The 12966-nt window shown below is 45.7% G+C and overlaps 1 protein-coding gene across 1 annotated transcript in view; it reads right to left on the reverse strand.

The window, feature by feature from the left end:
• Window positions 1-2264: 2264 nt before the first annotated feature.
• The window catches only part of LOC146788735 (vomeronasal type-2 receptor 26-like), a 263551-nt gene continuing 252849 nt past the window's right edge, over window positions 2265-12966 (reverse strand). Inside the window, exon 4 of the mRNA XM_085630955.1 lies at window positions 2265-3172. Within this exon, the coding sequence (XP_085487081.1) occupies window positions 2265-3172 (908 nt within the window). The remainder of the gene's footprint in view (window positions 3173-12966) is intronic.

Consider the following 12966-nt stretch of genomic DNA (forward strand, 5'->3'; position numbering starts at 1 on the left):
GAGAGAGGAGAAAGAAAGATAGAGGGAGAGAACGTAGAGAGAGATGGAGGGCGAATGCTACTCTCTGTTTTGCGTGGCTCTTGACATGAGAATTGCCACTGTTTCAATTACGGCTGGTGGTAGCCAGGTTGGGAGGCTGCTGATCCACCCATTGTGAGTCTGCTTTGATTACAAACTCAGTAACGTCTCATGTGCAGTGCATGTAATCACTGCTGTGAGTAGGCAAGCCAGGATATGTCACTTCCAGCACCTGGTGGAGTACAGCATGTGGACAGCATCATGCAGTGCTTGCCAAGTTGCTCTTTGGATAGACCATGTTTCATGGTTGCTGAGCTGCAGTACAGTTAGCAGGTGCTGTGACACTGAAACACAAGAATACACAATACCTGGACAATAGTTGTCACACTGCCACCACGATGAGTTTCACCAATTTTGTTGTTCACCCCCATGTCATCTGGAAAGAGCAGAGGAGGAAGTGATTTCAATCCCCTCATGGGTCTGCGGTATCATCAAGCGGTAACTGTGCTTCCGTAAGGCTGGCCAACTCTGCACCTCACTGAGACAGGTTTAGATGTAGGAGTTTCTTTTGGATGTATGAAGTACCACAGATGGTACATACCTTTGGACAGCAGCTTCTCATGCTTTTGTAACAGCATTGAACCTCCACTTACAGCTACAACCCATGCCATCCTCTTGCAACAATATGCAGTTATGGTAGCCTCTAATTGACCTCATGTTCAAGAAAGTGTTGATGATATCTTGTCAGATAATCTAAGATACAGCACCTGTGCAGGATCAGCGATGGTGTTAACCTCAAAAACATATGAGGCAATGTGCTCCAACAGATAACAGTGTGGCAGCAAATACATCAGCATTGTTGATTGAATAAACCTGCTGCAAGGCTTTGAACCAATGAAGGTTTATCTAATAATAAAGTGCGATACAGAAGCCACAATTAATAGATAGTAAACATGCATGTTAAATCAATACAGCCAGAAAATCACATAGTCAGCATAAGGTGTTTGTGTCATTACAGATAAAGGACAAATAGAACACAATATGTAATGCAGTATCATTTACCAACATCCCAACACCAACCCCAATGTTGAATATTCCCTAATGCAACCAGATGTCTCAGTACAAATCAAGTTACACTTAAACCCCTACAATCTCAAAACATAAAGTGCACTGCAGGAGACAGTAGAAGCCTTGAAATGAAGTACATTCTTCCTCTGACATTCTTCAAGAAAAGCATGTCAACACATGATGCACATTTTTTGTGATAAGAAAATACATTAAAACACACATCATGGCTGCTTTAGAATTCAAGATGGAGTTTAGGCCTAGTTTGCACCAAGTTCTGACAAGCACAGGAAAACACAGTTTTACAAAGCACAGTGTTTTTTTAGCGCAAAAATATAAGCACACATTTAAATAAATAAAAATCATCTATATCAGCAGTAAAGCTTTGATAGCTAGAATCACTGATAACATATTCACTAAAGGATCAATGTTCAAGTCAGTACAATTTTGCTGTGTGCAATACAAAGCTGTTTGTGTGTAAATGATGAGCTGTGTCAATACACCAGCACAGTGTGACACCTATTTGCTTGTTCTTCATTGGGCTCTTGTGGATTTTCTACCACAAAACTCAGTACAGAATATTGACCTGCAAAAATATCGTCAGGACAGCGTCTGCAGCTGTAATGTCAAGGTACATATATTGCTAAGTCTAGATTTAAGGGCATATTTACCAAGATATCAGCACTACCCTGCGCTGCACTGCATCACAGGGAAAGGGCATGAATGTGCCGTACTTAACAATATATGGTGCATTCCTGTTGTTTCCCTGCGCTGGTGTACAATGTGATGCCTAGTGCCAACGCCTGCACCCTTGCACCCGGGTGCCTGCATTATCAGCAGGGTTGTTTTTGGCCAGGGAGGGAGACCTTCACCCTGAGAAATCTTCTTTCTATGTGTGCTGCAGAATCCGGCACAGATAGAGAGATGAACAAGGATATATACAGACATTTCTCCTTGTTACGCCTCACCTGGGAAGGCATAGCATTACGATGCATTCCCAGGTCTCAGAACACAAGGAAAATGTGAGGGGAGGGTCCTAGGGACAAATTTAGAGACCTGCGAGAAGTGACTCCCCATATATAATAATCATAACACAATAGTTCTCGGGTCTATCATGAATTGTGGTGATAATGAGTCTCTCAATAAAGCCCATCTGGGGGGCAATCCCTTTCCTGTAAGTCTCAAGTGGTCACTTGCTTTTCCATTAGATATTCCTTGGTGTTGAGCTCAGGCCTAAGGAGGATGATGTAGACTTTGGGGATGAAGATACAGCCCAGCAGTCCAGCACTGGAAGTCAAGATGGCGAAGATCTCCACGGCCACCATGTACCTGCCCTTGGTGCTCAGGTATGCTGGGATGAAGGAGATCCAGACACTGCAGAACACCAGCATGCTGAAGGTGATAAACTGGGCCTCGTTGAAAGTGGCCGGTAACTTTCTTACTCTGGTTGCAACAACAAAACTCAGAAGAGCCAAGAACCCCATATAAGCAACCGCAGCAAAGAAAGCCGCAACAGAGCCCTCGTTGCATTGCAAGAGTATCTTACCGGTTTCTGACCTGGTGTCCATGTCTGGGTGTGGGGGTTTGTTGATGAGCCACACAGTGCAGATCACCACCTCCCCCAATGAGCAGAGAACCAGCAGAAAGGTGGACACTTGGGGACCCATCCACTTCCTCAGCTTGCTGCCCGGCTTTGTAGCATTGAAGGCGATAATAACTGTGATAGTTTTAGCTAAAACTGAAGAAACAGCTATAGTGAAAATGATCCCAAAGGCTGTTTGCCGGAGGAGACAGGAAGTCTTTGAAGGGTGTCCAATAAACAAAAAACAGCAGAGGAAAGACAGCAGGAGGGAGACGAGGAGGATGTAGCTGATATTCCTGTTATTGGCTTTAACCAGAGGTGTGTTCCTGTATTTAATAAAGACTCCAAGCACTCCAGCAGTGAGGAGGGAGAACAAAGTTGTAACGGAAGTTAAGGCTACTCCCAGCAGATCCTCATAGGACAGGAACTCTACCACCCGTGGAATGCAGGCATCTCTCTTCTGATTGGACCACTGGTCTTCAGGGCACATTATACAGTTTGCCAAATCTGCATGAAAAGAACATTGCTCGGAATTAAAAAAGATACTTTTGAATATACATGGTTGAATGGAAAGTGACACAATATAGTTAGTGTGACCTACCCTATGGCAAATGGTGTACCAGTGTGTGGGTGTGTTCACAGTGGAACATGTACCCTGGGCCTTCCAACTCAGTCATAAAAACACATTGGCCAAGTAGATTTATAAAGACTACCAGGATGACAAACACAGGGTATTTTCAGGTCTTATAAAATCCCTTACAAACCTAGGAGTAGCCCTAGAATTTTTTTATTAATTACTTTGTGTAGGGTGTGCATACACGCATTCTCTCTGCATAAGTGCATATATGAATCTGTAATGTGGGCATGCACTTTGGTAACAGAGAGTTTTTCCTTTTCACTGTGTGTTGCCCCAAATAAATAATTGATTACTCAGATTTTAATGAATGTAATAGAAGATTACATCTGTCTTTTAAAGAAGGGATCATGGAGCTGCACCTGTAATGTCTAAGTCTGGCCCTGCTTGCAAAAAGTCTCCATATTATATTTGCACTGTTGCTGCTGGGTTGGAAATGCTGCCCCTTCTGCTAAATTATGTGACTATTACAGTTTTTCAATCTATTGTCCTGACCTTATATAAGCCTCATAAATATCAAGCCCCCTCCCCTGTAGTATATAAACAATCTTGACAGTTCTCCTCTCCCTCTTCTTAAACCCCAATACCTCAACGCAGAACTCTCTTTTGCTCTAAGTAAGGTTTCATCTATAATCATTTACACCTATAAATAAATAACATCATGCAGAAAACAACAAAACTATATTGTTTGGACACTGAAGAAATGCACACATGCCCTCTTTAGATTTTTTACCAGAATGTTCTCTTCTCAAACACAAGTGCACTTTGTAAACCTTAGCAACATTATCATTTCATTAACTTGTGTTATTCATATTTAGGTCAAGCCAGACGGCGCATGTGCTGTCTCTTTAAGAACTGCTGTAATCAGTCTGTGGGCTTCAAGTCCATCCCCTTTCTTGCCATTGCTTTTCATTTGTCTATTTCGATGTCCTTTAAAAATCCTTGCTTGCTAGTGGTCATTCCTGCCTCTTTATCCCCCCTTTTTTCTCTTCTGTTCCTCCTATGGAGAATGGTTCTTTATCTGTTCTTTGGGGGGACTTTTGTTTTCTTGAATTCCTGTTCTGTTACTGTTTGTCTGTTTAGCTTCAGCTGCTTACATTTAAATATAAAATTCTTCCTCCCACTGCCTCTTAATGTCACAGTTGTGTCACTGCTGCCTTTTAATCTGCTGCCTACCCCACTGTTGCTCCTGCTCCGGTGCTTGATTAATATTTGTGAGCCCTGTGCTGGTTTCACCTTCTTTTTTGTGTATTTTCCAGCTCCTCCTTCTGCCATTCTCTGCTCTCCCTCCCCCTCCCAATCAGTTGGCAGGCTGAAGCCTGGCCTGCCTCACAGTAGAGGACAGACTCTGCCTGCTCCTCATGTGAGAAGTTGGCCTGGTATATGTTGTCTACTAGTTATAGAGGGCACCCTGTACCAGTCCAAACAACCTCTTATTGGTTATAAGTTAAAGACAAACTTTTTTAAAAGCTATCTAAGTGGTAGCTATGGAGAGCAGCCTTCAGGCTAAATCTTGAAGGAATGTAAAGCAGCTTGTTTTACCAGTCTATAATCCCTTGAGTGCCTAAATGAAAGACAACCACACCAGGTATATATATAAAATATATGCATTTATTTCCAAACACACCCTCCTAGTCTCTTTATGAGACTAGAGGTCAAAACACATACGTTACACTTCAAATATCACAGTAATAAGCACAAATACACGTCAGGCCCTAGGGGCGAGCCAAACTATATACTAAAATAGTGGTATAAGAACCACGACTTAACTAGACACAAGGCCTAGAGCCTGTAGAGTTGCTGGGAATCCAAGGAACCACCCAAGGTAGTGACACAGGGGACCCACGGGGGCCGTGTGCAGTGTGAGAACACAGCCGCAAGCTCCTGTTAGCTTCTATGGGGAAAGTCGCGGTTTGATTTTTAAAGATTAGGGACACTTAGAAACGAGTCAGGACCAAACCCTTTGGGACTTAGGAAGTTCTAGGGCCAACACCCACGGGAGCACCGGAGTACTCGAGTTACCTTACCCAGGGAAGCCGGGGGCATAGGTGTCAAATGGTGTCGGGTTGCGTCGTCGATTTCAATGGGAACTGGCAAAGAAGTGATGCTTAATAAAAACGGTTGAGCACCAGAGGGTCGGAGGGAGCAAGTTTAAAGACCGCACAGGATTGATTCCCCCATAGAAGTACATATAACACAAAAGAAATCCTGAGGTCTAATGGTAAAGAGAAATAGGTGGTATGTAGGGTGAGGAGGGAATGACTAATGTACGTAGTGAAACTAGAGGAAGCTCCAAAACCAAGGTCAAGTAATCACCGTGGGTAACTAACCCCATCACATGGGATTTTCATCCCAAAGAAAATCTCATAATCTCTAGGGGCAGGCAGCGCCCTTATGTGAGATATGAGTCCTTAGTGTTATGATTGATAAGTACTAGACAATGGAATAAATCCACAAATGAGCCTAAGGTGAGTGGGGATTGCAGTGCTGGTGGTAGTGAAAAAAGTGAGTGTTTAAAACAAGTGACGGGACGGCCGGAGGACTTCTGTTGGACAAAGCCGTCCCGATGTTGGATTAAAAAGCAAGGGGGGGCAACACTAATCTGGTCTGATCAGTGAAGCAACGTGAAAGAATGTGGTCGACATGTTTCAGCCATATCGCCTGACTAGGCTAGGCTTTCATCAGGACCTAGAAGCTACTGCAGGGAAGAAAACAACGTAACAAAGGATATGAAGAGCACCCTCAACTTGATTGTAGAGTGCAAGTCTCTTCAGCGAAACATACAGCACCTAGATAACGAGATAATTTTGGGAGTGAAACCAAAAACGCTCAGTCATAATTATAAGAACAAATAAATAAATGTAGACTTGAAGCAAGGTCCAACTCACCCGTACAAACTAGGTGATGCTGCCAGGAAGATGCGAAGTGTCCAAAGAGATACAAGCCTGGATTGAAGTCGAGAAGAACCTGAAAGCAGAGAGGACAGAGTCTGGTCACTTTCCAGTGACCAGAATGGCGATAGGCAAATGCCCAACAATGTTGGGTGATTTCAGGTGAAGAAGGTGAAGCTTGACTCTTCAACCATGAGGACCAGGAGGTGTCAAGGACAAACAGGAGCTGGACTCAAGCTGTCCCACAAAGGACGTTGAGTGCTGCAGCACCGGTGCCTGGATTGCACACAGCAAGCCTTGGCAACAGCAACCCATGCAGAAAGGAGAAATATGCTTCGGTGCAGACCATCAAGGTCTGAGGGACTCACCACTTGGTTGAGAGTTAGGACACATCTGGAGCAACTAGGAAAGCCAAAGGAAATTCAAAGTTACCCCCTCAGGGACCCACCAGTCGATGGACCATGGATCGCAAAGGGACCTCCAGAAGAAACACAAACTGGTGGGCCACGGGTCAGTCGACGTGACTAGGCCAACAATCTTCAGTGGATTCTCTGCTCATGGTGGGGGATAGAAGTAAGCCCAAGCACGACTTCATAAGATGTTGAAAAGTCAATGCACTTGCAAAAGTGCACTTTGACCAGGAGTTCCGGTTTCACGCTACTTATGAGGGCTGCAGGTCTCATCTTTGCTGAGGACTCGGGTCACCCTCTGAGATGTCTGGAAATCCTCTTCCTGGGCTGCAAATACTTTGGAGTTCGGCAGGAGCTTTGGAGATGCAGACCGGCAAAATGCATTGTTGGTGCCTACCAAACAGGGGAGTCACTCCTTGACCCCAAGGGAGAGTTCTCCAGTCCTCTAGTCTTTAGTAGAGCATTGAAGTTCCAGGATTCAGCTTCAGAGTTTCATCCAGGGATATCTAAACTTCTGGTTACAGAGGTTCCTTACTTATACCTAAGGAAGGGGTTGGACTAGCTCTAGGGACCCAATTATGGGAGGGTTTGAAAAGAGGGGTGGCTACACCCATTTCCTTTGTCCAGTTTCATGCCAGAGCAGGGGATGGAAGCCTCTGAACCAGTTTGAGCTGGACTACGCACAGAGACACCAAATGTGCCCCCAGTGCAGGACTTCAAAACACTCAGAGAGTGCTCCCACCCAGCCCCAATACACATCGGCCTGTCTAGGAGGTGGTTACACCTCCCTGTGACAGGAAACCTATTGTTGAGGCCTCCACTGCTGGAGTTTCGTTCATCAGCAGGAGGCCGGACCTGTGTCTGTGGCTGCAGCATCCATTTTGTGATGCCAGGGCTTTAGTAGATTTCTACAGGGTATACCAGTACTGCCATGTCTCTCCTTTTAGAAGGGTGGGATCATATCCTCACATCAATAACTGATGTGGGTGATATGATTTCAAGGTGTTTGACACCAAACACAACATGTTTCCGTGCAGTCAGTCCAAAGTTAGCATTAACCTGTGGTAAATAAAATATTACGCTCTCAGATTTTTAGTATATAAATAAGATCATGCATAAAGCAAGAGGCTGAGTCTGTGGTATCAGGTTCTAAAAGGGTTTTATTCCAATAACTCGAGTCAAAGGGAGAATATTACCATCACCAAAAAAGTTCTGGAAGGGACTCAAAAGTATTCTCAATATTCTCAAAACATTATTCACAGAGTACAGTATATATACATTTCTCAATTGTACGTAAGCAAAAGAGCAAGAGAGAATGAGATAAGAGCATGTGGGCGTGTAAGTAGGCGTGAAGGTGGGCGTCCATGTGGGCGTCCACTTGATGATAATGGGTAATTTGTCATGTGTGGGTGGATACCTGGAGGGGGTTGCGTGATCTGCTGGAATTGTACTGGAACTTTGCCTTACTTGTGCTCAACTCGAGCATGACGTGTAACTGACGTGGGGAGGGTTGCTATGCAACCGGACAAGTCTGGAAGTGAGGCCTTCAGTGAGTGAGGCCTTCAGTGTCAGAACGACCAGCACATCTTGTATTATCTGATATCCGATGTCTGGAGCAGGGACTGATTTGTGACATAGGTTGCTCATCACCAAAAGACAATGTGGCATTTATTTCTTCGTTTACTGCTGAAGTCTTGCACGGGGGCTATGGGCTTTTCACTGACGTGAGCTTTGTAATCACACAAAAAGAGACAGAAAGGCTAGGCTTTCTCCTTTGCAGATGGGTCATGTTTAAATTCCTCCTTCTCCAGGCAGGAATGTATTTCTCGAGGAGCGGAGCAGATAACTTGAAGGCTGAATACAGTTTTGGCAGGCAACAGGCCGGGCTAGGCACCGTTAGCCGCGCAGGGAGTAAGACAAAGTTCATGGATACAGATACAGGTCCAGGCTGGAGCATTCAGAGGCAGAAGGCAGGAAAAGGCTTGATGGCAGAATTCAGGGCCTAACTTGCCAGAGCTGAAAAACGTGAAAAGTACACCATATAAAGACGGTGGCAAGGCATACTTAGGAACGGAATATTCGACCCATTCAGGGCGGATCTGAAAGAGGACATGTTGACGTTGGACACAATTGTATTTGCGTCTTCATAGCTTGAAGTGGAGGGAACATACATGTACTTGTAGCATGTACATGGAGCCGTTGGGGTCTAAGATAGGGGACACAATTGATCATAAAAATTCATATTTCCTCACACCGTTTAAGATATAATGCACTTAAGAGTATATGGTCAGGCTGCACCACTGACAACCTCGCAGAAGAGACTCCAAAGGCTGCAGAGGGTCTCAGCTCATGCCGGGGCACCCTCTCACATACAAGCAAGCACTCTGCCTTCAGGATTCATAAGGCCTGCCATAGGGGTGACTGATAGGTTACTATGTTCAGTGATAGGTGAGGTATAGTGAACCTATACCTCAATAAGGGGTGCATGCACCACCTTACCCATGCTGCAGTAGCAGACCTGTGGTGTCATTTTGCATGGATTTCAAGGGGTGGCACAATAAATGCTTCAGCCCCTAGTAGGCCTCTGGGGTACCTATGCCCTTGGTACATAGTGTACCATATAGAGGGAATCACAAGGCTACCCCAGAATCTAATCTGGAGTGTACCTAGAGTACATGCAATCAATTTAGAGAGGAAGCAGCTAGGCTGGGGCCCTGAATAGCAGGGTCCCAGCCAGACTAAAGACAAAAAACAGTGCAACACCAGCAAAAAGTGGGGGTAAACATGTGAAACAGATCCTACTCTCCTACACCCCCCCCAACACAGGGACATTAAACTAACCATGACCAGTTGAGTCTTCATGTTCTAAGTGGAAATATCTGGAGAGTCCATCTGCTTTGGGTTGGTTACTCCCACGTCTATGTTCCACTGTATAGTCCATCCCCTGTAGGGAAATGGACCACCTGAGAAGTTTGGGGTTTTCACCCGTCATCTGTTTTATCCATAAGAGGGGCTTATGGTCTGTCTGAACAATGAAGTGAGTGCCAAACAAGTATGGCCTCAACTTCTTCAGATTCCAAACCACAAAAAAGGCCTCCCTCTCAATGGCTGACCAGCATTTCTCTCTAGGGGTCAACCTTCTGCTTATGAAAGCTACTGGTTGATCCAGACCTTCATCATTCAACTTTGACAGTACAGCCCCTTGCCCAACTCGGATGCATCCATTTTCACAATGAACTTCTTGGAGTAGTCAGGACTTTGCAGAATGGGAGCAGTGCACATGGCCTGCTTTAGGTCATCAAATGCCTTTTGACAGCTAACTGTCCACTGAACCTTTTTGGGCATTTTCTTAGCGCTTAAGTCATTCAGGGGTGTCACTATTGATCCATCCCCCTTGAAAAATCTTCTATAATACCCAGTCAGGCCTGAGGAGGCTCTCACCTGAGTCTGGGTAGTGAGAGCAACTCAGTCTATTTTGGTCTGGATTTTGCTCTGCAATGGTTGAACCTGGCCTCCACCTACAAGGTGGCCCAGGTACATAACCTGGCTCTACCATATCCGGCACTTAGTAGTTAGGCCTGCTTTTTGCAGGGCCTCCAAAACATTTCTTAGGTAGACCAGGTGATCCTCCCAGGTGGAGCTAAAGACAGCAATATCTTCTAGATATGCTGCACTATACTCTTCCAGGCCTGTAAGGACTTGATTCACCAACCTTTGGAAAGTGGCAGGTGCATTCTTCAAACCAAAGGGCAGTTCCACAAATTGATAGTGCCCACTAGGGGTAGAAAATGTTGTTTTTGGCTTTGCATAATCAGCTAGTCTGATCTGCCAGTAGCCAGCTGTCAAGTCAAATGTGCTTAGAAAGTTGGCGGAGGCCAAAGTATCTATTAGCTCATCTGCCCTTGGGATGGGATTGGCATCAGTCCTAGTGACTGCATTGTGACCCCTGTAGTCCACACAAAACCTCATCTGTCTCTTGCCATCTTTGGTGTGAGGTTTAGGTACCAGGACTACTGGACTAGCACAAGGGTTATCTGAGGGTTCAATAACTCCCAAATCCAACATCTTTTGGACTTCTGTCCTTATACAGTCCCTGACATGGTCAGGTTGCCTGTAGATCTTATTCTTCACAGGCAGACTGTCCCCAGTGTCCACTTCATGAGTGCACCGGGTAGTCTGACTTGGAGTCAGAGAAAACATATATCTGTACTGACTGAGAAGCTCTCTGCAGTCAGTTTGCTGTTGGACATTGAGGCTGCCTGCCAAGGCTACACCATCAACTGACCCATCATCAGGGTTCTGAGAAAGCAGGTCAGGGTATGGGTCACTCTCTTCCTCCTGTCCTTCATCAGTATCCATGAGCAAGCCCATGTCTGCCCTGTCAACATATGGTTTAAGTCTGTTGACATGAAGTACCCTGTGGGGACTCCTAGGGGTTCCAAGGTCTACCAAGTAGGTGACTTCCCCTTTCTGTTCAACAACTGTATGGGGGCCACTCCATTTGTCCTGGAGGGCTGCTGGGGTCACAGGCTCCAACACCCATACTTTCTGTCCTGGCTGATAGACAGTCAGAACAGCCTTTTGGTCATGCCAGACCTTTTGTAATTCCTGGCTAGCCTCAAGGTTTTTAGTAGCTTTTTTCATGTATTCAGCCATCCTGGAAGCGGAGACCAAGTGCATAGTCCACTATGTCCTGTTTAGGGGGTTTGAGAGGTAAATCCCATCCCTCCTTTACCAGACACAAAGGACCCCTAACAGGATGGCCAAATACAAGTTCAAAATGGCTGTAACCAACCACCTTTTGTGGCACCTCCATGTAGGCAAACACAAGGCAGGGCAAAAGGATGTCCCATCCCTGCCTAAGCTTTTCTGGGAGACCTTTGATCATGCCCTTTAAGGTTTTGTTGAATCTTTCAATGAAACCATTGCATTGTGGGTGATAGGGTGTGGTGAATTTGCAATTCACTCCACACTCCTTCCACATAGCAGTTAAGTAACTTGACATATAGTTAACACCTCTGTCGGATACTACCTCCTTAGGAAAGCCTACTCTTGAGAATACACCCAAGAGAGCTCTTGCCACCACAGGTGCTGTAGTGGTCCTAAGAGGGATTGCCTCTGGGTACCTAGTGGCATGGTCCACCACCACCAGGATAAATCTGTGCCCAGATGCAGGTTGAGGATCCCTGGGTCCAACAATGTCAATCCCAACCCTCTCAAAGGGAACCCCCACCACAGGTAGTGGTATCAGGGGGGCCTTTGTGGTTCCACCTGCCTTGCCACTGGCTTGGCAGGTCACACAGGAGTGAAAAAACCCTTAGTGTCTTCAGACATGTGGGGCCAGTGAAAGTGAGGGACAATTCTGTCCCAAGTCTTGTTCTGGCTCAGGTGTCCTGCTAAAGGAATATCATGGGCTAGTGTCAACCGGAAGCCCCTAAACTTCAGAGGTATAACCAACCTCCTTGATGCACCAGGCTTGGGGTCTCTGTACTCTTAGTAAAGGTGTCCATCATCCCAATACATGTTATGGGTACCACTACCATTCCCAGCAGCCTCATCAGCAGTTTGCTTTCTGAGGGGATCAAGAGAGGGGCACGTTTTCTGCTCCTGGCTCAGATCTGACTTGGAAGGGCCCCCTGTCCAAAAGAACTCCACCTGGTCAGGTTCAAGCTCCTGTGTGACAGTTCCTTCTTCAGGCTCAAGATCATCCCCCTCAGGAGGCTGATCTGAATTCTGAGTCAGGTGGGAAGGCTCTGCCTTAACCCTACTGCTCCTCCTCTTGGGAGGCACTTGGTCCATTAATCCAGAATCCAGGGCCTGTTCAGTTTTAGACATTTTAGCCTGTGACCTAGTCACAGCAAAGCCATGAGCAGGGATCCCTAACATTTCTGCATTTGTCCTGAGCTCCACTTCAGCCCAAGCTGAAGTTTCTAGATCATTACCAAGCAAGCATTGCACTGATATTTTTGCACTTACCACAACCTTCTTAAGGCCAGTTACCCCTCCCTAAGAGAAGTTAACAACTGCTAGAGAATGGTCTGTTCTGATGTTGCTAGCATTTGTCACTTGGTACATTTTGCCAAGTATAATCTGCCCAGGATCCACAAGATCTTTTGTCACCATTGTGACACTTGCTCCTGTGTCCCTGAATGCCAAAGCCTCTTTTCAATTTATTAAATGCTGTTGTCTGTATTTGCCCAAGTTACTGGGACTCACAAAGGAGGACATATCCATGCCTCCATCACTGACTAGAACAGCCTGCGTTGGAACTCTGACTAGGCCAGAGTCCATCTCAGAACCCAGGGTCAACCCTACTAAACCCTTTTTCTGAACATTACCACCACCAATTGTAGCTGTACTAGGGGT

Source organism: Triturus cristatus, chromosome 10 (genome assembly GCF_964204655.1).
Source record: "Triturus cristatus chromosome 10, aTriCri1.1, whole genome shotgun sequence".
Lineage (NCBI taxonomy): Eukaryota > Metazoa > Chordata > Amphibia > Caudata > Salamandridae > Triturus > Triturus cristatus.